Below are 25545 nucleotides of genomic sequence, written 5' to 3' on the forward strand. Positions count from 1 at the left end.
CACCCAACCATCAGGGCTAGTAGCCATGGATAGCCTTCTCCTCCAGGAATTTATCCAACCCCCTTTTAAAGCCATCCAAATTGGTGGCCAACACTACATCTTGTGGTAGTGAGTTCCATAATTTAAATATGCACTGTGAGACGAAGTCCTTCCTATTATTTGTCCCGAATTATTTGTCCTGCTTAAATAGTCCCCCATTGACTAACATGTCCCCTGTCGGGAAGAAACCATCCCACGGTTAGTTACAGTATTTTCTAGAAATAACCCACAGAGATAACCAACGCCATGCAGAGTTGACTTATCTGCACAACCGTTGATTATCATGTTGTGTGGATTATTTCTCATGCTTGCAGAGTCCTGAGGCAAGAGTGGCCTTGCTATTTATAATTACTCTGTGCTTCATTTCACAGTAACTAGATATACCTTGTCGTTTGCTCTTTCTGTAGATATCGGTGGCCCAAGAAGTCAAAGATCTTCAGAACCTGTAAGTATCGCTGCCAACTGAAATTGTAGGTATAAGTATCCAGCCATTCTGATTAAAAGGATAACTTTTTTGTTTTCACAATAAGAGAGGGGTCGGTGTCTTTATATAGTCCAAGTGGTAATTTCTACAGGTGGTCTTTGGGGACTATTCTTGCATGATCTACCATCGGAGACCTCTTTAGCTTAACCAAAGTCTTTGATTTGAATTAGGTAGTTGGGAGTTAATCCAAGGACGTTGTGATTTTAAAAGCAAGGCGAAAGCGCTGCGATAATTTGGGGCTCAGCAATTTAATGCTGATTAAATTGCCGTTTTGCTAGCACGTGGGTGCATAAGGATTGGGATATTCCATCCAGATTAGGGAGAGCAGTCCAGAGCTGTACCTCTTCGGCACCTTGGGGCTGTCTGTACACCCGGAGGAGGACCTTAGATGTTGAACGTAGCGACCGGGTGCATTCGCGTCGGGAGAGGCGTTCCGACATGTATTGTGGTCCCAAGCCATGTAAGGCTTTATAGGTCAAAACCAGCACCTTGAATTGGGCTCGGAAACATACAGGCAGGCAGCACAAACAGCCCTGCGCCCTGAAGACAGCCCCCTTCTGGTTAGAACCAAACACCGCACTGGTCCTTCAGAATACGTTTAGCAAAGGGTTATTTCGGTCGGCTTCCAATAACAGCACTTGTAGTCAGTGTTATTATTTAGTTTTTACATTTATATCCCATCTTTCCGCCAATGAGCCCAAAGCAGAAAAAGTGATCTGTCTGCTCGTCCTCTTCGTTTTATCCTCTCCACCGCTCTGTGTGGTTAGGCTGAGAATCAGCGAGTGGTGCGAAGTCCCACTGTGAGCTTCATGGCTGCGTGCGGGACTAGAACCCGGATCTCCCGAGGCTGACTCTGTATAAAGGGGCTTCATGCAAGCCGCCAGGGGCTGAGTTTTCATTATTTATTATCCCCTCCCCTCCACTTAATGCCCTTCCTTTCCTGCTTTGTATATTAAAGCAGCTAACAACCCACGGGTTCATAAGAATACAAAACCATTATCAACAAAAGGCAGTTCAGCAAACCTGGAAAATCAAAATGCACAACAGCAGGATATAGAAGCTTGTGCCTCATTATTGCTAAATGCTCAACCTCTGTTCCTCCCAGAAGGCTCCCTAGAAAGGAGAGAAGAAAAGGTGTCAGATGGACAACAACTGTTTTGATGCAGGAGTTTTTCTCTGTTCTATAATAAAACAGATTTGAGTAATGTAGACACTTCCAAGTTGTTATTTTATTTATTTATTTATTTTATTACATTTATATACCGCCCCACAGCCGAAGCTCTCTGGGCGGTTTACAACAATTAAAAACAGTCAACATTAAAAGTATACAAAATTTAAAAACCATCAAAAACATAAAAACAGCAGTATAAAAACAACAGTATCCATTTAAAAACAACAATTTTGGGGTCCATTAAAAACAAACTTAACGTTGTTAAATGCTGTTAAAATGCCTGGGAGAAGAGAAAAGTCTTGACCTGGCGCCGAAAAGATAACAATGTTGGCGCCAGGTGGGCCTCATCGGGAAGATCATCCCACAGTCAGGGGGCAACCACGGAAAAGGCCCTCTCCCTTGTGGCCATCTTCCGAGCTTCCCTCGGAGTAGGCACTCGGAGGAGGACCGTAGATGTTGAGCTCAGTGTACGGGTAGGTTCATGTCGGGAGAGGCGTTCTGTCAGGTATTGTAGACCCAAGCCATGTTATCATAGGATCATAGAATCGCAGAGTTGGAAGGGGCCTACAAGGCCATCAAGACCAACCCCCTGCTCAATGCAGGAATCCACCCTAAAGCATCCCTGACAGATGCTTGTCCAGCTGCCTCTTGAAGGCCTCTAGTGTGGGAGAGCCCACAACCTCACCAGGCAACTGATTCCATTGTCATACTGCTCTAACAGTCAGGAAGTTTTTCCTGATGTCCAACTGGAATCTGGCTTCCTTTAACTTATCCTGTGCGCTGGTTGCTTTCCCTTTTAATTCGTGCCGCGGCTGCTGCTGCCCTTTGACCTCTTGCACGCTATGGATAGCCCGTCTCACCTTGAGCTTTTGAGGAGCTGAAGCAAATAAACTGTCCCATTTTGTGACTGTGGACCAGACTCCAGCAAAGAACGCAGCCTCGTCTATTGTGCATCTGGGCTTTTTAATCATGTCTTTTGGGCTTCTCTTGCAAAGACAGGTTAGGATGATTTCTTTGTGTGGGTGTTTTTTTAAAAAAATACTGAGCCTTTTCTTCTCTTGCGCTTCCCCTGGCAGACTGAAGGGGAAAGAGGAACAAGTGAGAAGTCTGGAGGCGTCGTTGAAAGAAAAGGAGAGCGAGATCACGAAGGAAGGAGAGCGGCTTCAGGTAGAATCTCGCGAAATTCTGGACGCTCTTTTGGGGCCCTGCAGGACAGCAGAACCTGAACGTTTTATCTGATGCCTTTTTTTAATTATTATTGCCCAAAGGGTCAACAGGATACACTGCAACACTTGAACGACAAAGTGAAGGAACTTGAGCGGCTGAATTCTCAGCAGGTGGGGGAATAGTTACCTTGCGTCCTCTCGATTGTGTGACTGCCAAAAGTTGTTTAATTTAGCCCGAAGTTTTTCATTGCACTGTCTCAGCTGGCCTTCCTCAGCCGGGTGCTCTCCGTATGTGTTGGACTACAACTCCGATGAGCACCACCCAGCATGGCCATTGGCCATACTATCTGGGAGTGATGGGAGTTGTAGTCCAAAACATTGGGAGGGCAACAGGTTGGCTGAAGGCTCATCTAAGCAATCATTCCAAGGCAGACAGGCTGGAGGGGGTTCAGAGGAGGGCAACGAGGATGATCAGGGGTCTGGAAACAAAGCCCTATGAAGAGAGACTGAAAGAACTGGGCATGTTTAGTCTGGAGAAGAGAAGATGGAGGGGAGACATGAGAGCACTCTTCAAATACTTAAGAGGTTGTCACACAGAGGAGGGCCAGGATCTCTTCTCGACCCTCTTAGAGTGCAGGACACGGAATAACGGGCTCAAGTTACAGGAAGCCAGATTCCAGCTGGACATCAGGAAAAACTTCCTGACTGTTAGAGCAGTACGACAATGGAACCAGTTACCTAGGGAGGTTGTGGGCTCCCCCACACTAGAGGCCTTCAAGAGGCAGCTGGACAACCATCTGCCAGGGATGCTTTAGGGTGGATTCCTGCATTGAGCAGGGGGTTGGACTCGATGGCCTTGTAGGCCCCTTCCAACTCTGCTATTCTATGATTCTATGATCTCTGGGTAAAATGACCTCATGGCTGTTTCTGCCTGCAAACCTGGAGAGCCACTTCCAGATACCACGATTGAGCTAAACAGATGCAGTATAAGTTCTATAGAATGTTATCCTATAGCCACTAATGTTACCTCTTGACAAACATAACCCATGAAACTGGGCATGTTTATCCTGGAGAAGAGAAGATTGAGGGGAGACATGGCAGCACTCTTCAAGGACTTGAAAGGTTGTCACACAGAGGAGGGCCAGGATCTCTTCTCGATCTTCCCAGACTGCAGGACACGGAATAACGGGCTCAAGTTACAGCCTGGATAGTAACATACTGAAGTATTACAAGTAGTGCTAGACCTGTTGCATAAAATAGCTCCTTGTCGTTCCAAAACCCACCTTATCAGGTGTGACAGGAGGGCATATATAAAAGCTACTAGCTTGAGAAACAGCTTGAATTCAGTTGGCTTTTTATAGCCTTTTCAAAAAGCAACAGAGTAGTGGCTAAAACGATTCAAAAACAATTTTCTGTACTTCATATGTATGTACATGTTAGTATACCACTGAGGAAGACCACATTGGGTCGAAACGCGTTTGGTTTTATTGTTTATTGTTTTTAATTGATGGTTTTATGTAATACTATGTAGTTCAGATGTTTTTGAAGTATACTGGACAGCTTTGGTACATAATATTGTATATTAAAGATACCTTAAGCACTTGCCTCAAGTTACAGGAAGCCAGATTCCAGCTGGACATCAGAAAAAACTTCCTGACTGTTAGAGCAGTACGACAATGGAATCAGTTACCTAGGGTGGTTGTGGGCTTTCCTACACTAGAGGCCTTCAAGAGGCAGCTGGACAACCATCTGTCAGGGATGCTCTAGGTTGGATTCCTGCATTGAGCAGGGGGTTGGACTCGATGGCCTTGTAGGCCCCTTCCAACTCTACTGTTCTATGATTCTAGGGCAGCCTTCCTCAACCTGGAGCGCTCCAGATGTGTTGGACTGCACCTCCCAGAATGCCCCTGGGAGTTGTAGTCCAACACATCTGGAGCGCCCCAGGTTGAGGAAGGCTGTTCTAGGGCTTATATTACAGATGGCAAATGCCCACATATGGAATGGCCTTAAGGGGCACAAGCAGGAGTTATTTTGAGGATGTTCTGGGGAAGTCTCTGATTCAATTAAACTCGGCCATAAAGTCTCTAGGCGATCTTGTGTATTTATTCCCATTCATATCTCACCGATCTCTTTCCTGTTAGGCTTCTGTTTCTTCGTCGATCCAGGACCTTGAGGCTCTGTAAGTAAGCCAAGTGCTTCTTCCTCCAACATTCTTTGATCTTCATTCCACCTGTTAGCCGTCCGGCTTTGTTTTTGAATGTGTGACTGTGTGTTTTTACTTCTTTACATTGCCGCTGTCTTTTACTCTGGCTTTTACTTCGATTTTATTCTTTTTTTAAAATGCTAGGGGTTTTATCTTTTATCATGTTGTATTTTTTTTTGTTTTTTTTTTGTTTAACTTTTGCGAACCGCCCAGAGAGCTTTGGCTATGGGAAGCTGTAGAAATGTAGTAAGTAAAATGAATAAATAAATTCATGCTAAACTCCTGATACAGTTGGGAGCAGGGTGAGCGAAAGAGACCACATTACATGAATTACTGGGGGCTGCCTAGACAGTCTGAAAGCCCCACGGTGGGGGGTGCTGCGTCGGTTATATGACGCAGGAGTCACCTTGCAGCCATCGCGGGGCTGTCCCGCGAAGCTGTGACTTAAAAAAGTTGGAGACTTTGCCGCCCTGCGAGTACAGCACCTCTGTCTTCTATCCTCGCTCCGGAGTTGCGGCGGAGGCGTTCCCGGGTGGATGGTGATCCCTGATTGGTCGCTGTCCGTCTGGACGGCGGGCATGCTCGGTGTGCCAATGGCCGCCGGAAATCCCACACCCTCCCTCCGCTTCGGGATTAGCTGCTGCAACCCTGTTGCAGAAAAAGCGCGGGATCTGGCTTAAGGCGGCGGCGGCGGCAACCCGGCACTGCATAGGCTTCCCCCAAGTCTGGGCTAAAAGAGCTTTTGGCACCAGCCAAAGGCACTTTCCTAAGGAGCGGCTCCTGCTGAAAATAGCAGACGGCTGCCTGCTGTCCTTCAAATGCGCAGCGAGAGTTCGGCACATGGCTTGTTGCCAAGCGGGCCGTTACTTGGGGAACCTGGAAAAGTTCTTGCCATGTAAACCGTTTTTCGTGCGATTGAGCCCTGATGTTGCTTGCTAAGCCACCCTGGGCGAGAGCGTTCCGCCTCGGGCGATGTGTTAAAATACCTGAAGTGTCTTCGGGCCAGTTCACCCGTCGCGCCCCAGGGCACCCTGGCAGGAACTGTCTTTGGAGCTCTGCTGGAGGAGAGGTCCTGTCGTTCTGTAAGCCAGGGGTGGGGAACCTCTTTTAGCCCGAGGGCCGGACTCTGCGTGAGAGAAGCTCTCGGGGGCCGCGTTCCAGGGGAGGGCGTGGCCAAAGGCAAAAGGGGCGGGGCCAAAAAGGGCAGCATATTTTAGTTTAAAGGTCTTCTGCCGTTAACTGAGCCTTAGGAGATGCATTTCAGCCTTTTACACAAAAGCCAGGAAACCATCAGACAATTCTGGGTTCGGGGGGGGGGGGGAGGAAGTGGCATCAGAGGGAGGGAGTGTGACCACCAGGAGGGCTGGGTTGGGAAGTGAAGTGGTCCAGGTTTGGCCCCTGGGCCCCTGAGGTTCAAGACCCCTGCTGTAACTACCATATTTCTTCGATTCTAAGACGCCATCGATTCTAAGACGCACCCCATTTTTAGAGATGTTTATTGGGGAAAAAAGGGCATCTTAGAATCGGAGAAATACTTCCCTCACCGCCCAGCCAACCTCCTCCCCCCCTCCGTGCTTTCTTCTGATGGTTGTGTCCTTTTCTTTTTTCCCTCTGTGAGAGAAGAAACCGCCGTTTGTGCGTGAAGAAGGGGGGGGCGTTGAAACAAAGAGTAAACAATATTTTCAGGCGGGGAGAGAGAGGAGAAGACGCAATTAAGGAGCTAAAACGCTTAACTCTCCAGTCCCGCTCTTTACTTGTCTGTGCACCAGGGGACGACGACACGCGAGTAAGTCCCATGGAAATCGATGGGACTTACGAATAAATTTGCCTAACAAAAAACCAGGCGCTTACCTCCCAGCACCTCCTCGCTCGCACGGCTCGAGGCTGCTGCAGGAGCTTCCTCTTTTCCTCTTACCGTATTGCTTCGATTCTAAGACGCCATCGATTCTAAGACGCACTCCATTTTTAGAGCTGTTTATTTAGGGGGGAAAGTGCGTCTTAGAATCGAAGAAATACGGTACTGTGTGGAGACCACACTTCATTCGTTCCCTTCTTTTTCCTTCCTTCAAAGTCGCAACTTTGCCTCTCCCGTGAGCAAACCTATGGTATTTCCCAAACTCTGTCCGCAGTGAAACCAGCATAAATGTCTTCTCTGGCGAGCCGCTTTGCTTCGATAACGAAGAGCAGGATGCAGCCGTTAAAGAGGAAATAAAGAAATGGTGTGAATCGTGGCTCTGACTTGTTCTTGAGCAGCAAACGCCACTAACTTTTGAAACTGTGTTCACACAGGCTGAAGGGGAAGCAGGAAGAAGTGCAGAAGATGGAGAGCTTATTAGATGAGAGGGGGAAGGAAATCACTCACCAAAGGAAAGAGTTGCAGGTGACGGCGTCACGGCCTTAGGAGGAGCCGGCTGGGGGTGGCGTGAACTGGGCAGCTAGGCTTTAACGCGGATTCCCTCTCTTGCAGGCTGTACAGGAGGAGAATCGGTTACTGAGAGCACAGATCCAGGAAATACAGCAAGAAAACGGCGAACAGGTATTTCTCCGGGCTGCAGGTTATTGGGGCGGGGAGTGAGAAGGAGGGATAGGAATATAGCATGTTGCCTGTGTTTAAAATAACATTGGTTGAGATATCTGGGAACTAAAACCAGCCGGCCTGTCTAAATCAGGGGTCCCCAACCCCCAGGCCACAGACCGGGACCGGTCCGTGGCCTGTTAGGAACCGGGCCGTGCAGGTGAGCTGCTTTCACCCCCCCACCCCCACCCCCACCCCAGCATACCTGGTCGCAGGGCGCCATCTCGCCTGCCCAGCCGAAGCGAAGCCAGGACGCTGGGGTGAGCGGCTTCGGAACGGCGCGCCCAGCCGGAAGCTGCTCTGGGAGAGCGACTTCCAGGCGCGCCGTTCCGAAGCCGCCTGCCCCAGCGTCCTGGCTTCGCTTCGGCTGGGCGAAGCGAAGGCAGGGCGGTGGATTGGGGGGGGGGGCGGGAGGGGCTTCCCAAAACCATCCCCTCAAACCCGCCCCCCAGTCCGTGGAAAAATGGTCTTCCACGAAACCGGTCCCTGGTGCCAAAATGGTTGGGGACCGCTGGTCTCAATCACCCTACTGACTCCTTCCCATGTTCTGTGATAGAGGAACGGTAGTTTTCGCTGTACCATGTCTTGGGAGGTTCTGAGCTCGCTGGGTGCTTGGCCTCTTTCCTCTTGCTGCACTGCGCTCATGCGCTCATCCTCTTCCAGTCATCCCCCTGGGACTCTTTGGCCTTCCAAACAGCCGTGCGTTTGCGGGGTGAGAAAGTGGTGGATTGGGCCCCTCTCCGCCCTTCCTTGCCCTAGCCCAGTTCCATGGCAGTGCCTCTCAGCGGCTTTCGATACCATCGACCGTGGTATCCTTCTGGGCCGCCTTGCTGGGATGGGACTTGGAGGCACTGTTTTACAGTGGCTCCATTTCTTCCTGGATGGACGGATCCAGAAGGTGGTACTCTCCTTTGCCATTGGCCTGTGGAGTCCCTCAGGGCTCTGTTTTGTCCCCCATGCTATTTAACATATACATGAAACCGTTGGGAGAGGTTATACGGAGTTGTGGGGTGCGGTTCCACCAGTATGCTGATGACACCCAACTCTACTACTCCTTTCCACCCAATTCCAAGGAAGCGGTTTCTGTGCTAAACTGGTGTCTGTTGGCAGTAATGGATTGGATGAGGGCTAACAAATTGAAGCTTAATCCAGATAAGACAGAGGTGCTCCTGGTCAGTCGAAAGGCAGATCAGGGAATAGGGATTCAGCTTGTGATGGATGGGGTTACACTCCCCCTGAAGACACAGGTCCACAGCTTGGGTGCACTTCTGGATTCAGCCCTGAGCCTGGATGCCCAGGTTTCGGCAGTGGCCAGGAGTGCATTTGCACAGTTTAAGCTAGTGCGCCAGCTGCGCCCGTTTGTAGAGATGTCAGACCTGGCCACGGTGACACATGCCTTATTTACATCCCGATTGGATTACTGTAACGCGCTCTACGTGGGGCTGCCTTTGAAGAGTGTTCGGAAACTCCAGCTGGTTCAAAGAGCTGCAGCCAGATTGTTGACCGGGGCTGGTTACAGGGAGCGGACAACTCCCCTGTTAAAACAGCTCCACTGGCTTCCAGTCTGTTTCCGGGCACAATTCAAAGTGCTGGTTATGACCTATAAAGCTCTATATGGCTCGGGTCCAGGTTATCTGAAAGACCGTATCCTCCCTTATGAGCCTGCCCGTGCTTTGAGATCTTCTGGAGAAGCCCTTCTTTCAGTCCCACCATCTTCACAGGCGCGCTTGGTGGGAACATGGGAGAGGGCATGCAAGAGGTCGACGTGTTTAGGTGCTTGATATCTGTGAGCCCACAGGGTGGTCCATGCTCCAGAAATTTGGATGGGGTCTCTGAAGTCAGGTCTGTAATAGGAAGGGGCTTCATCTCTTCTTACAGTCTCTTCCCTGACTGGCCCTTAACTAGGGCGGGGGTACAGACACTGTGTCCAGTGGGTGGGTCACTTCTCTCCCTCCCTCTCCAGCTCCTGAGTTGAAAAACCAAATGTACTTCAGCTTCTGACTCCAAGGCTAGCTCCAGAGTCTGGGTACCTACTGTTTGGATGGTTTAGCTTGGAAAAAAAGGAGGCTAAGGGGAAACCTGAAAGAGGTGTACAAAATCATGCATGGTGTGGAGAACGTGGATAGGGAGACATTTTTTCTCCCTCTCTCAAAATACTAGAACCCAATGGGGTCATCCCGTGAAGCTGATTGGTGGGAGATTCAGAACGGATAAAAGGAAAGACTTCTTCACACAGCGCAGAGTTAAATTATGGAACTCACTACCACAAGATGTAGTGATGGCCACCAATCTGGATGGCTTTAAAAGGGGGTTGGATAAATTCCTGGAGGCAAAGGCTATCCATGGCTACTAGCCCTGTGCTATCTCCAGTATTCGAGGCAGTAAGCCTGTGTGCACCAGTTGCTCGGGAACATGGGTGGGAGTGGACTGTTGCACCATGTCCTGCTTTGTTCATCCCTGGACGATGGCTGGTTGGCCACTGTGTGAACGGAGTGCTGGGCTAGATGGACCCTTGGTCTGATCCTTGGTCTGATGTTCTTCAAGGAAGACCCTTCCTTTGGCTTTTGCAGGAGTCATAGGAACATAAGAAGCTGCCATATACAGAATCAGACCCTTGGTCCATCTAACCCAGCCTTCCTCAACCTGGGGCGCTCCAGATGTGTTGGACTACAACTCCCAGAATGCCCCAGCCAGCTCTGCTGGCTGGGGCATTCTGGGAGATGCAGTCCAACACATCTAGAGCGTCCCAGGTTGAGGAAGGCTGATCTCACCCAATATTGTTGACGCTGACTGGCAGCAGTGGCTCCCCAGGGTTTCAGGATGGGTTCTTTCCTTGCCCTCTCTGGAGAAGCTGGAGGGGTGGGTGGGTTGGACCTGGGACCATCTGCAGGCAAAGCAGCTGCTCTACCACTGAGCCCCAGTGCGAGAGGAAGAGAAAGGCCAGAGACTCAGAACAGTTATTATTATTATTATTTATTTATATAGCACCATCAATGTACATGGTGCTGTACAGAGTGTACAGGGGGAAAGCGCTCTACTGCATGGTCAGCGGCTTACAACCATCGTTGCATTGCTTTGGTAAACCACATAACAGCCCTGTCAGGGAGAACATTATCGGCAGAGGATGCTGGAGTGGAGCTGAAAGACACTCGGTTGCCTAAAGCCACCTGCTAAGTTTAGGACAGAACTGGAGGTTCGATCCAGTGAATCCAGTTATCAGCCCCTGGGCATGATATAGAGACAAGCCCCCTTTGGCCACTGCAGTCCAAAGCAGCGTATTTCTGGGGTCTTCACCCTGGTGGGTGCCCATGGATCTCTCTCTTGGTGCCCACCAGGTGCTCCCTACCCCTCCTGGTTTTTATTTTATCTCTTAAGCTTCTTTTAAAATTAAAACTTTTTATTTTATTTTGGGGCATGGGGAGGAGGCTGGCAAAGTGAAGGGCTGCCTTCCAGCACCCGTCTTCATTTCATTTCATTTCATTTCATTTCATTTCATTTATTGCATTTTTATACCGCCCAATAGCCGAAGCTCTCTGGGCGGTTTACAAAAATTAAAAACTACAACAATATTTAACAATGTACAAATCAACAATATCACAATAATATTCAAAATATACTAAATGTGCATGTACAGCAAAACAAACCAGGTAAGGAAAAAAAAGCCTTCAGCTCCAGCCTTGCTTTAAAGTCTCCAGGTTGGGGGGGAGAAGAGGGGAGCAGGTGGAATAGCTCACCCTTGATGGTCCAGCATTTCTCCCCCAGAAGCAGGGGGAGAATTTATTTGGGTTCAAAAGAGCAGCTTCGTGTTCTGGAGCTCAAACTCCGCCTCTGTTTTTGTTTGTTTTTATACCGAGGTTCGTGGGCGGGTTGCTTTTCTTTTAGTCTTCCCCCGGTTTGACTTTCTGAGGAATGAGTGTTCTGCGACCAGCCACGCCCATCGTGGCAGCCATTTTGTGAGAGTGCCCACGACACACCCTCTCACTTTTTGCAAGGGTGCCCTCAGACCCCAAAAAAGGTTTGAGGATTCCTGGCAGATTTGATACTGATTTAACCAGGAAGGCTGCGGCCTACTTCTGTTAAGTGACGCGTGCTAATCTCTTTCAGGAATCTCTGGCCATCAGGAACGAACAACTTCTACAGCTGTAAGTTGTTAGTAGCCCAACTAAGCTGCGATGTGTGCTTTTGCGTGGGTGAACAGGAAGATATTTGTCATGATGGGCTGGGCACTGTTCCATCGCTAGTGACTCTTGCCTTTGCAGTGCAGCGGCATCCTGGGGTCATATCCCAGAATGCATTGGCATATCCGATACAGCTTTATGGGCCTTGGGGAATTTTGCAAGAAGGTGTGCAAGGAAGACATTGAGGATAGCTACCTTGGGCACCATTTGGTGGAAATGCAGGAAAGACTGTTAGCAAATATGTACAAATGAATGTAACTGATGACAACAGTGCTTGTGTTCACACAGTCGTGATCTGTTGCAGTGAAAATGTCTCCCAAATCCAGCCTGTGGAGCTCTTGAAGGAATCTCTCTCCCGCCCCCCCCCCCGCCCCCCAGGGAATCCCTTGCTGTTATCTCCTACCTGAGATTGGAAATAACAGGGAGGGATTCCCCTTTGCCCCGTATCCCTCCAGTTGAGCAGGGGATATCCAGAGATTGGAGTAAACTTTGGGAGGTGGGGGGACTCAGCTACACGACTCCACTGTAATATGTAATTTGGCCTTCGTTTCTTGTTTTTGAAAGGGCAGGTTTTCTAGCCCTCATGGTCTGAGAGCAAATCTCAAACACGTGCAGGCATATTGGGCTTGTACTTCCGGGGTTCGTGGAGTCGTGTTCTCTCGGGAGGCCGGCATGCTCAGGCTTTAACACAATGCAGCCTTGGGACTCTTTCCTCTCTCTTTTGTACTTGATTCAGCATTACTGGGAAAGAGGAGGAGATCGCCAGCCTCCAAAAGGAGCTGGGCTCCTTGAAACACGCGGTGGAGCAGCAGAGGCAAAAGAACAATGTAAGTAACTGCTCCCCTCATACTTCTTACGTAAGGCGTTTCTTGCCAGTCCTTTGGCAGAGACTCCCTGGCTCAGCCTCCACTCGCTGCTGAGCAGGAAGAACTAGTCCCGCTCTCCCCAACCTGGGCACTCTCTAGATCTGGAGGACTGCAACTTCCGTTATCACCAGGCTGATGGGAGTTGTGGTCCACTACATTTGGAGGGCGCTGGGTTGGGGAAAGCTGGCTTATTGAATGTGTGCAGAGGAAAGGGCTTCTGGGGGGCCGGGTTGTGGACGGCTGGGAGGTATTTGCTCCGTCCGAGGAAGTGAGCTTTCGTCACCCGGCGTGTCTTCCACTGACCTGCTCCAGAGACCCTTTGGCTCGGCTCGCCTCACCCCCGATCCTTGTGCTGTTGCTTCACATGCACTGAAACCTTCAGGGCAGCGAGAGCTGTTTTTCTACAAGGCTCTGTGTGCGCGGTGCTCTAGGTTCAGCTGGCTTCCCCTCTGGAATGTTCCGGAGCCCAGCCTGTCTCTAAGATGCACTGCATCGCCTTCCACCACGCCACTGGAGGAGAAGACTGCGACGGCTGTGCATTTGCGGTCCCCAGCCTTGTGAGTGGGGACAGAACGGAGGTGCATGATCAGGCTGCCGTCCGTTCCTCCCCCCCCTTCCCCCCCCCAGTTCTTAGGGGACCATAATACCCTCCCGTATTGTCCTGAAGAGATGATACAAGAACAAAGTCCTGCCCCGATTTGGACTAGACAGTCTGCAAGGTGAATGGCCGAGCCGGGCTTTGTGGTGGCTGGAATATTTGTCAGGAGGTTTTACAGCGGATGACAGCTTAGCTTGAAAACGAGAATCAGACTGAAGGGCGTCTGCTGAATGACCGCGGCCACTTCCGCCCTGCAGTTCCCTGCTGGGTCCCCTTTGGAGCAGTGCCACTCACTCTGCCGTTGTGTCCCCAGACGTCTGCTCCATCTGCTGCAGCCTACCCAGGCTGCAACAGGCTGGCTGGGGGGGTGTAGCCCCATACATCTTGAGGGCCCCAGGTTGGGGAAGGCTGATCTCTTCTCTCCTCTTTTAGCAGTGTTTAGAAACCCCAATAAGTACTGGAAAATTGTGTTTGCAGATGGTGATCTATGCCTTTCTGCTATTGAGCATGTTGTTAATTGCCTGTGTTATTTCACAATGAGAAATATGAAATATTTCATATTTCTTAATATTCCCATTAGGGCTAAGCTGTGAGCCTGGATGTCTCCCGTTCAAAGGGGCTTTGGGCAAGTCATTCTCTTTCCCAGTATAACACACACACACACACATCTCACTCCCCAGTATCTGCAACATGGGGGGAAGGTAACCTTGCCGTAGCCTTACAGATTGGTTGAGATAACACGTGCAAAGTGCTTTGAACCCATGATAGCACCAGACAAGGGCTTACGGTTAGCTAGCAAATAAGTGCAGCTGCCACCTTAAACACTCCTTAAACAGAGCGGAAAGTGCAGGGAACAAATATTTTAACCAACAAGAAGGTTAGTTCCTTGTCGGCCCCGTTGATCCGGACAATGCAGCATGGATTGGAACAGCGTTGTGCCTCTCTTAGCAACAGCCAGCAACGTGAAAGGAAGCTGAACATATAAAGTTACCTTTCACCGAGCCAGAACGTTGATTCACCCAGCCCGGCACTGCATACTTTGGCCGGTGGGCCCCCTACCTGCCACCCTGGGTGTTTAAGGTCTCTTCGTCCTGTTATTTCTGAGGTTAGGAGCCTGGGGTGCTGCAGAGGTGCTTGGATGCCGACTCCCATCAGCCCCAGCCAACATGACCCATGGTCAGGGGCGATGGGCATTGTATGCCACCCGGAAGGCCACAGGTTCCCATGTTACCTTTTTAGATTATTTTATAACAGGATACGAGGGACTGAACTGGCGACCTTTGGAGTACAAAGCATCTGCTTTCTCGTTGAGCTGCGGACCTTCCCTGAGGCGATGGCCATAACTCTGAGAGCGGCTGCTTCTGGTGGTCCCCTGCCCTGACACAAATGGCCCTGAGTTGTCCCCGCCATTCAGTTTCCGTTGATTTCTGGGTTACGCAGCTGACAAAACTTGCCTGGATCTCTTCTCGATCCTCTGAGAGTGCAGGACACTGAATCATGGGCTCAAGTGACAGGAAGCCAGATTCCGGCTGGGCATCAGGAAAAACTTCCTGACGGTTAGAGTGGTACGACAATGGAACCAACTCCCTAGGGAGGTCGTGGGCTCTCCCACACTAGAGTCATTCAAGAGGCAGCTGGACAACCATCTGTCAGGCATGCTTTAGGGGGGATTCCTGCATTGAGCAGGGGGTTGGTCTCGATGGCCTTGTAGGCCCCTTCCCACTTGTCGTAAATCACCGACGTTACAGAGATAAGAAGGCCAGAAATGCCAATAAACAGTCCGTAGTCGAAAGCTGAACTATCTCTCCAAAACCGGGTCAACAATACTGAAATCAGGAAAGCAACAAAGCGTAGTCAAAGTCCGGTCCAAGGTCAAGTTAGGTCCAGGCAAGGTTCAGGAGCTGGTCAGCAAGCAACAAGGACAACAATTACTTCCAGCACCACTCGGAAGCCCTTGCATGTCTTATATTGGGATGGTGGGGATTGGGGATTGCAGTCCGCTGCATTCGCCTGCAGCCAGCTTCTGCCTGTTGCTGGACAAAAGCCCTTCCTCAAACACTCCCAGGCTCAGCTCTTCCTCCTTCCTGCTCTGTCTCAAGCTGAGGCACAACACCGCTCTACAATTCTACGATTCTATGCCACTTGGTTGTCGCTTGGTCTGGTGTGTGCGTGTGTGGATTTGCGCCCGTGTCTGTTGCTCCCTTTCGAATACCTCTTCTTTTTCTTCCTCGGAAATGCAGTCAGAGTGTGGGATGGCGGGTAGAACTGCCATGGGAGCCCTCTAGAGCCAGGAATACTTAGATTGCCGTGGGGCGGGGTGGGGTGGGGCTGGCGGAAGGCAGGAAGGAAGAACTAGCCGTATATTCTTATTATTTACTTATTTTGCTTTTTGAGGTTTTTCCATGCCAGCTCTTCTCTTTTTTAACATCACACTCGTCTTTTGCTAGCGTGCCTCATCTTAACCGAGCACGGTGCCCATTTTGCAGTAGCCCGCAACCCCAAATGCAAACGCTTTCTCTCTCCCTCTCCCTCTCCCTCTCTGAAGTGAAAGCAGAAAACCGTTTGATTATTGGCTGAACTGAAACCATTCTTTCTAAAAACGATTAGGACCTTCGGGAGAAAAACTGGGAAGCCATGGAAGCCTTGGCCTCAACTGAAAAATTGCTGCAGGACAAAGTGAACAAGACTTCCAAGGTTGTAATAGTACTAACTGCTAGAAACAATGCATTGAAGCTAGAAGTGATTCCGCAGCCGCCTTCTAGAATCAGATGAAAGCGTTTAGCTTTTACTGCAGTTTTTAAGTACACTCTGTTCTTCTGAATGCTCTCCTTTTCTCTCTCGTGTGTTGTCCTTTTCACCTCTGCTTGTGCCTGTCATCTTAAACCTCCTCTCGGTTGCTTTCTCTCTCTCTCTCTCTCTTTTATTTGTGAGCATGCTGTTTTGCTTCGGTTTTGTTGGGAACAGCTGTTTAGAGCCGTAGGGCCGCGTTCCTCCCTCTGCAGGGTTCGCCTTGTAGCCGCCGGCCTCTTGTAGACTACCCCAACTTTCCCTTGGCCCAAAGAAACTTCCCTTTCACATAAGGGCTGCCCACGGGCTTTAAGAAAGAAAAAGAACACAACTCTCCACTTACTGCCATTAAAAAGACGCTTGAAATTAAACACACAGGCCCGATCCACCCTTATTAAGCGCAGAGGGTAGTGACCAGTGTTAGTCGTGTATGGAAAGGAAGGAAAGGAACCTCTCGTGCAAGCACTGAGTCATTACTGACTCTTGAAGGGACGCCAGCTTTCGCTGACGTTTTCTTGGCAGGCCTTATAGCGGGGTGGTTCGCCGTTGCCTTCCCCGGCCATGATTACCTTTCCCCCAGCTAACTGGGTACTCATTTTACCGACCTCGGGAGGATGGAAGGCTGAGTCGACCCGAGCCGGCTGCCTGAAACCAGCTTCCGCTGGGATCGAACTCAGGTCGTGGGGAGAGTTTCAGCTGCAGAAACTGCTGCTTTACCGCTCTGCACCACACGAGGCTCATATTAGTCGTGTATAGACCCATTTAAATTAATGTGTTTTCAGTTATTTGTGACTAACGCAAGTCTCGTTCATTTCAGTGGGTCTACTGTTATTTTCATAGAACTGCCAGAAACACATGTGTAACACCCTCTCCATTAAATTCATGAAATCCCAAAATTGTCACCTTGCTGCCACGGTGACTCCTGATCAAGTCTCACTGGTCCACTGCAATACTTGTATGAATGGGAGGGGGAAAAGCACCAAGTAACAGGTGTAGATACTAGGAGATAAGTTCTGGTGCTATGAGGTTTGCAAAAAACTTTTATATGTGGTGGCTTACTGTATACAAATCTGAGTTTAATATATCTGTATCATTAATGATACTTTGGGTGTTGTTCCTTTCTTCATTTTAATGGCATTTGCTTTTAAATTGTTCTAGTTCCTGACGAAGGAGTCTTTAACCCGAAACGTTGAGCTCTTTGGACATCGATAAAAGTTGTTTGCAAACCTCACAGCCTCAAAGCTTGTCTCCTATCTACACCCCCTAGAATCCTTGCCAGATTCAGGAACACACACTTAATTCTCACTACAGATAAAACTTCACACCATCCAAACTGATTTTTTTTGAAGACCTAAAATCTTCCTACCGTATCAAAGGGGCGTATAATGGTTGAGTAACATGGAAATGTTGCAACAAAGATCTGACAATGGTGGCTATCCTACTAACCCAACTCGGCTGCTCCTGCCAGCAAAAGTAGCTAAACTAACCAGAAACTAAAGAGAAGGTGAAAGATTTGCATTATACCCAAACCGGTTCTCCTAGTATGTCACTCCCTTCGCGAACCAAGATTGGGAAACCAGCATCAAATCCTGGCTTCAGATGCTGGTTTGTTAGGGGAGTGACATACCAGGAGTCCGGGTTCAGACAGAACAGGGAGTTTTTGCTCCCTAACAACTTAAAGACATGAGAAGAGCTATTTTGGATCAGACCAAGGATTCATCTAGTTCACACAGTGGCCAACTAGCTGTCGACCAGGAATCCACAAGCAGGACATGAGTGCAACAGCACCCTCCCACCCATGTTCCCCAGCAATTATTATTATTATTATTATTATTATTATTATTATTATTATTATTATTTGCATTTCTATACCGCCCAACAGCCGAAGCTCCCTGGGCGGTTCACAAAAACTAAAACCGTTCAAAGTATAAAACAAACAGTATAAAAACATGATATAAAATACACATTAAAAACTGCTGTATATAGGCTTACTGCCTCTGATACTGGAGGTAGTGCTGGGAATCTCAACGTAGCAGAGTTTAGAAAGTCTTTGTTCAAAGAAATATTCACGCCAGAGGTTTCACTTCAGTACAGAGCTTTACTGAGATATAAAACAGCGTTCTCCAGTACATTCAGTTTTCTCCATACACAACACAGCATATCATGACACGTACATCTCCGAGTTCAGACATGATTAAAATTACAACTCTTTATGTACACTTTCATATCTCCATGACTCTATGAGCAATTGTCCAATTATTCAGTTAGCTGAATCTTCATTTCTTATCTGTGACCTTTCCAGATTCTTCATGAGTCAGTAGCACCTGTCACGGCTTTATGCCCAAGTCCAAGTCCACCAGGGCTGCAACTAATCTGTGGATAAATTTTGTATCTCAACAGGTAGCACATAGGAATCAGGACTAGTAGCCAAATGATGGCCTTCTCCTCCAGGAGTTTATCCAACCCCCTTTTAAAGCCATCCAAATTGGTGGCCAACACTGCATCTTGTGTTAGTGAGTTCCATAGTTTAACTATGCGCTGTGTCAAGATGTCCTTCCTTTTATCTGTCGAGAATCTCCCACCCATCAGCTTCATGGGATGACCCCACTGGGTTCTAGTATTATAGGAGAGGGGGGTAAAAGGTCCCCCTACCCACATTCTCCGCACCATGCATCATTTAGTACACTTCCCTCTTTAGTTTCTGGTCAGCTTAGCCGCTGCGACTTGCAGGAGGAGCTAAATGAGCACAAAACGGGGCTACTCTTGAATGCCAAGCCAGAGTTCTCAACGATGCCAGCCTATTATTGACCTCTGAACATGACCACCAGGAGTGGCTAAACTTCCCCCAGAGTGCTCAAAGCCCCTCACTGTAAGAGACCTCCCTGGCTTGCCAAACGTTCTCCGTGCTCTGCGAGCCCCGGAAAAGTTAAGTCTGGGACTTCTCAGCACAGGACCGAGAAGCGTGTCCGTGCGGTGGCATCATCCTGTGCTTGTGGCTGGGCCACGCCACCATGATTCACAGCCAGGCAGGTGGCCGAGTAGCCCTGGGCTGTATCTGCAGTGTTGCCCCTCCGTCGCTGGATGTGTTGGGATCAGCTGCAGGCAGTGGCGTAGCAGATCCGGGGATTACGAAAAGTTCCGGCCCTTTCTTACTAGCAGGGGGACGCTGACATCGTTGCCCCCCACCTACCCACCCAGAATTCCTGGCTGCAATTCTCACAATAACTGATAAGAAATGAATTTTCCCTACAACGATATTATAAGGCATAGTATTTTGAGGTAGCTTGGTCTTAAAAGGCCAATGAAGATTTCGCTTTACAAAACACTTGCCGGTGGCAGTGGTGAAAACTATTAGAACTGGGCGTTGATATGGATCAACCCAGCTGCCTGCATTTTTGTGCTCTCCTTGGGAGGGGGGCGCGGCTAAGGGGACTGTCATGATGAGTGCCTGCACTTCCAAATTTACCACTACGCCACTGGCTGTGGCCGCCAAGAGGCTGCTGGGATAGCCTTCAGAGGTGGCACATGGTGAGGGGTAGTGGTGGTTGTCCCTTGCTGCAGTGCAGCCTCCTGCAACCTGTTTCCCTCCAGGTGTGTTAGACTGCAACTCTCATAACTCCCGTTTTATTTTGGTTGCATACTGTAGTTTTAAATGCTTAAACGTTTTAGATTACGTTTTGTCGTGCTGCATTTTATGGTTTCAGTTGTTGTGAACTGCCCAGAGAGCTCCGGCTATTGGGTGATGTAGAAAGAAAGAACGCATCAATGGGAATTGTAGTCCAGCGTATCTGGGTGATATAGAAAGAAATAATCAATCCCCCAGCCTACTAGACTGGCTGGGGGATTATGGGAATTGTAGTCCAACATATCTGGGCGATATAGAAAGAAAGAAAGAAAGAAAGAAAGAAAGAAAGAAAGAAAGAAAGAAAGAATCAATCCCCCAGCTAACTAGACTGACTGGGGGATTATGGGAATTGTACTCCAACATATCTGGGTATTATAGAAAGAAAGAAAGAAAGAAAGAATCAATCCCCCAGCTAGCTAGACTGACTGGGGGATTATGGGAATTGTAGTTCATCATATCTGGGTGATTTAGGAAGGAAGGAAGGAAGGAAGGAAGGAAGGAAGGAAGAATCAATCCCCCAGCCAGCTAGACTGACTGGGGGATTATGGGAATTGTAGTCCAACATATCTGGGGTTTAAAGAAAGAATGAACCAATCCCCCAGCCAGCTGGACTGACTAGGGGATTATGGGAATTGTACTCCAGCATATCTGGGTGATTTAGGAAGGAAGGAAGGAAGGATCAATCTCCCAGCCAGCTAGACTGACTGGGGGATTATGGGAATTGTAGCCCGATGTATGTGAAGGGCTCCAGGTCGAGGAAGGCTGCCATCAGGTTTGCTTGAGTGGCTTAACTACCTGTCCCAAAGCACCTGATGCACACTTAGTCCACTGCAGGCGCTTGGGTTGTAACCCGTCCAGTCGTAGAGGAGGGGAATGGCTTCCTTACTTCCACACCCGGGACGCAGCCCAGACAGAGGGAATGACGGCCTGGTTCACACGTGCGATATGCATCACTTGATGGTGGCCCTGCTAAGGGATGAGTTGCATGTGTGAAGGAGCTACATCTGCATCTGTCACGGCAGAACAGTCCTTATTTTTTGTCTGTTTGGGTCACGTCAAAGGTGGTACTTTTTTCAGCAAAGGCGATCCACCCGTTCAGCTGAGAGCCCAGCCATGAGGACTCAAGGGGCGTGCCTGCATGTTCTTCAGCTTAACAAGCAAACGAAGCTGAAACTCTCTTTTGAAAGTGATATTTGGGTGGTCTGTTGCCTCCCAAGTTTTCCGGATGGCAGTTCCTGTGTAATATTGCATGGGATTTCCATCACCTATTGATAGAAGGGGGATAAAATTGGAGGGGGGAGGGGCACAAAATAGTTCTTGCTTTGATGCCAGCTTTTGCCAGCTTCAATAGCAAAATATTTATGCAGCTTAATTGCCAAATAAATAGGGCATTTTGAATCTTTGGTTCCAGAATTGCTTGAGTCTCCCCAAAACTGCAGCCCCTGTTGCTTTCTTGGCCTGCTCCAAACCTGCATTAAGACCGACACCAGAATCTTGGGCTATATTGTTTTTGGGGGTATCAAATCTAGATTAGGGTGACCCTGTGGAAAGGAGGACTGGGCTCCTGTATCTTTAACAGTTCCACAGAAAAGGGAATTCCAGCAGGTATTTTTATGCCTGCAGCACATGGTGACATTCCCTCTTCATCACAACAGTGGAAGCTATAGGAGCCCTTGCCCTCTTTTGTAGCTGGTCACTCAGGGCTCCTGCAGCTTTAACTGTTGTGATGAAGAGGGGATGTCACCAGGTGCTGCATGCTTATAAATGACACCTGCTGGAATTCCCTTTTCTGTGGAACTGTTAAAGATACAGGAGCCCTGTCCTCCTTTCCATATAGTCCCCCTAATCTAGATGTAATTAAAAGCCAAGAGCAAAAAAAGAAGAAGAAAGAAGTGTCAAAAATATATATAAAAAAGAGGTGACACCCACCCCGTGAAAAAAAGAAAAAAGGGTGCCAAGAAAAGAAACTGAAATGGAAGCACCTTTTTTGCCACAGAAGAACTTAGCAGTTGTCAAAATTTCAATGACTCCTAGTCATGATGGCTCCATGCCACCTCCAGTATCAGATATATACAAAACTGCCCAAGGCACGCAACTATGCGATATACACATAGTGATAGACAGTAGTAATAAACCTTATTTATTTACCAATATACAAATATATATATAATTGGTGCGCTACTGGTTCCTAACACCAACACTTCTCGATCCTCCCAGAGTGCAGGACACGGAATAACGGGCTCAAGTTACAGTAAGCCAGATTCCAGCTGGACATCAGGAAAAACTTCCTGACTGTTAGAGCAGTACGACAATGGAATCAGTTACCTAGGGAGGTTGTGGGCTCTCCCACACTAGAGGCCTTCAAGAGGCAGCTGGACAACCCTCTGTCAGGGATGCTTTAGGGTGGATTCCTGCATTGAGCAGGGGGTTGGACTCGACGGCCTTGTAGGACCCTTCCAACTCTGCTATTCTATGATTCTATGATTCTATATGTATTTGTAAATAAATAAGGTTTATTACTACTGCCTATCACTATATGTATATCGTGTAGTTGCGTGCCTTGGGCACTTTTGTATGTATTAGATTCCTTATACTACTGCCTTCCCCTTGTTTGAATGAACCTCCAGTATCAGAGGCAGTATGTCTCCGGCCACCAGCAGTGGAGGGCCGGTGTGCTCGTGCCCTTCGTATGGATGTCCCATTAGGGCATCTGGTTGACCACTTTGGGGACAGGACGCTGGACTCGACGGACCCTTGGTCTGATCCAGCAGGGGCTCTTCGTGCGTCCTTAGGTTCACTCCCAGTGAAGGTTTTGTTGAAAGGTGTTGGGCACTGAACAACAACAGAAGTCTTCCTGGCACCTGTTTGGGGATCACCCCATCCCTCACCCCAGTCTTGCTTTTTAAAAGTCAAGTGCAACAGTATGTAATTTGGGCGCCCGTTAAACGTTACCGTCGTGGAAGGCTTCCGCGTGCCCTTGGCCCCGCTGGCAACACATTGTGCCATCTTAAAAGCGAGCAAAGGCAGGAGAAGAACAAACTCAAAGGATGCTTTTCTGGGAAACTCCTCAAAAGCACAACCTGCCCTGAAGCAGGCCTCCGTGTGACGGATGCGAAGGCGACAGGCGAAACAGTTTTTGGCCCTCTAAACTAGCGTGATTAAACTAGGGAGTTTTTAGGCCGAGGTGGATCTGGCCCGTGGGGTGGAATTTTTGCATTGACGTGTCCTTTTTCCCCCTCCCCTCTCTCTTTCCCTTTGTCAATCTAGGAGAGGCAGCAGTCTGTGGAGGTGGCTGAAGCGGAGATGAGAGGAGTTCTGCAGAAGCTGTTCCCCGTCGTGTCTCTCCCTTCCACCTTGGTAAGATGCACCACAGGGCTGGGTTGATCCGGCGGCCAGCTGGCTGCGTTTCTAAGCCAGGGCTGTTTGCTTTGCAGGCACTGCCGAAGAATGAGACAGTCGGGCCTTGCTGGCTCAGAGCTTTTGATGTGCACCACCAGGGGCGCCTGTTAACTGATCTGCTTTGCAGTGGTCATAGAATCATAGAATAGTAGTGTTAGAAGGGGCCTATAAGGCCATCGAGTTCAAACCCCCCCCCCAGTCATTGCAGGAATCCACCCTAAAGCATCCCTGACAGATGGTTGCCCAGCTGCCTCTTGAATGCCTCTAGTGTGGGAGAGCCCACAACCTCCCTAGGTAACTGGTTCCATTGTCGTACTGCTCTAACAGTCAGGAAGTTTTTCCTGATGTCCAGCTGGAATCTGGCTTCCTGTAACTTGAGCCCTTTATTCTATGTCCTGCACTCTGGGAGGATCGAGAAGAGATCCTGGCCCTCCTCCTCCTGGCCCATCCTAGAGGCCTTCAAGAGGCAGCTGGACAACCACCTGTCAGGGATGCTTTAGGGTGGATTCCTGCATTGAGCAGGGGGTTGGACTCGATGGCCTTATAGGCCCCTTCCAACTCTACTAATCTTTGATTCTATGATTCCTAAGTGCCTGGTGGAACAACAACAACAACAGCACCTTTCACTTACCTCCATAAGACACTGGGAACCAGTTTGCATGATGTTCACCCATAGTTTATGTAACCTGTGGTTAACCCATGGTTTGTTGCCCTACTCAGGATTTGTCTGGCAGACTATCGAACTAACCACAGTTTGTTTTCTCAATCCCTGGGTTGAGGAGTGTATTCCTCAGTTCTGGAGCTACCACATGAAAGGCCCTGCTCCTAGTAAATAACTGTTTTCTCCCCACAGAGGACAGAACCTGGGGCAGATTTTAGGAGTGTGTACTGCAATAGACGCAATTGGGGTTATTATTATTATTATTTATTTATTTATATAGCACCATCAATGTACATGGTGCTGTACAGAGTAAAACAGTAAATAGCAAGACCCTGCCGCATAGGCTTACAATCTAATAAAAATCTAATAAAAACCATAGTAAAACAATAAGGAGGGGAAGAGAATGCCAACAGGTACAGGGTAGGGTAAGCAGGCACAGGGTAGGGTAAAACTAACAGTAGAAAGTAACAGAAGAAGTCTGCACAACATCAAGTTTTAAGAGCTTTAGGAAAAAGAAAAGTTTTTAGTTGAGCTTTAAAAGCTGCGGTTGAACTTGTAGTTCTCAAATGTTCTGGAAGAGCGTTCCAGGCGTAAGGGGCAGCAGAAGAAAATGGACGAAGCCGAGCAAGGGAAGTAGAGGCCCTTGGGCAGGCGAGAAACATGGCATCAGAGGAGCGAAGAGCACGAGCGGGGCAATAGTGTGAGATGAGAGAGGAGAGATAGGAAGGAGCTAGACCGTGAAAAGCTTTGAAGGTCAACAGGAGAAGTTTATATTGGATTCTGAAGTGAATTGGAAGCCAATGAAGAGATTTCAGAAGCGGAGTAACATGGTCAGAGCGGCGAGCCAGGATAATTCCTACCAAAATCAAACTCTGCCTCTTACAATGGGTTAAGCACCAATGTCAGCAACGGGGCTCTCTCCCTTCATTTTATGTCTTAATGGATAAACTGGCAACAGTGTGGCACTTACAAGCTGTTGTTCTGTCATCTCTAGCTAGCTATACCTTTTGTTTTTTTAATCTTCAATGCCTCTTTCCTTGCACAGAACCACAGCGAATGGATGCGTGGGTTTGAAAAGGCGGTAAGAGACCATACAAAAGAGACCTCTCGACCGGAGGAAGTTAAGGTTAGTACAAACTGTTTGTGTATTGTGCTTTTTAACTGCCACCGTTCCTGATGGCAGGGAGGAAACCGATCTCCTGTGCTTGGGAATTGCCTCAAAAGTTTTGAGATCCAGGCGCTTACAGGTGGCTTCTGGTGGGGGAACTCTCAGACAGGTTTAACAGCAACTGTCGTGTTTTCCAGAACCTCCCGCTTTATTGGGAGACAATAAAGAGGTCTGCCATGGAATCCACAAAGCTTGATTCAGGCAATAAACATCTCTTCCCACCTGAAGAGCCTCGTGTGGCGCAGAGCGGTAAAGCAGCAGTTTCTGCAGCCGAAACTCTCCCCACGGCCTGAGTTCGATCCCAGCGGAAGCTGGTTTCAGGCAGCCGGCTCGGGTTGACTCAGCCTTCCATCCTCCCGAGGTCGGTAAAATGAGTACCCAGTTAGCTGGGGGAAAGGTAATAAAGGCCGGGGAAGGCAATGGCAAACCACCCTGCTATAAGGCCTGCCAAGAAAACGTCAGCGAAAGCTGGCATCCCTCCAAGTGTCAGTAATGACTCAGCGCTTGCACGAGAGGTTCCTTTCCTTTCCTTTTTCCCACCTGAAGAGAGTCCAACCTCTAGGAAATTCCCTCTAGGCAAAACTCTGCACACTAAGAGAGACCATTGTCATTTCAAGAAAAACGG

At 48.8% G+C, this 25545-nt stretch overlaps 1 protein-coding gene across 8 annotated transcripts in view; it reads left to right on the forward strand.

Moving 5' to 3' along the window:
* KTN1 (kinectin 1) overlaps positions 1-25545 on the forward strand; it is a 156325-nt gene that overhangs the window by 108067 nt on the left and 22713 nt on the right. For 6 of the 8 annotated variants that reach the window (XM_063118173.1, XM_063118172.1, XM_063118176.1 and 3 more), the window contains 11 exons: positions 447-484; positions 2771-2861; positions 2963-3031; positions 5002-5039; positions 7353-7443; positions 7531-7599; positions 11743-11780; positions 12553-12643; positions 15888-15974; positions 22960-23049; positions 24798-24878. In XM_063118173.1, coding sequence (XP_062974243.1) covers positions 447-484; positions 2771-2861; positions 2963-3031; positions 5002-5039; positions 7353-7443; positions 7531-7599; positions 11743-11780; positions 12553-12643; positions 15888-15974; positions 22960-23049; positions 24798-24878 — 783 coding nt within the window. The remainder of the gene's footprint in view (positions 1-446; positions 485-2770; positions 2862-2962; positions 3032-5001; positions 5040-7352; positions 7444-7530; positions 7600-11742; positions 11781-12552; positions 12644-15887; positions 15975-22959; positions 23050-24797; positions 24879-25545) is intronic. The other 2 variants (XM_063118177.1, XM_063118178.1) reach the window with 1 other exon arrangement.

This window comes from Elgaria multicarinata, chromosome 2 (assembly GCF_023053635.1).
Source record: "Elgaria multicarinata webbii isolate HBS135686 ecotype San Diego chromosome 2, rElgMul1.1.pri, whole genome shotgun sequence".
Classification (NCBI taxonomy): domain Eukaryota; kingdom Metazoa; phylum Chordata; class Lepidosauria; order Squamata; family Anguidae; genus Elgaria; species Elgaria multicarinata.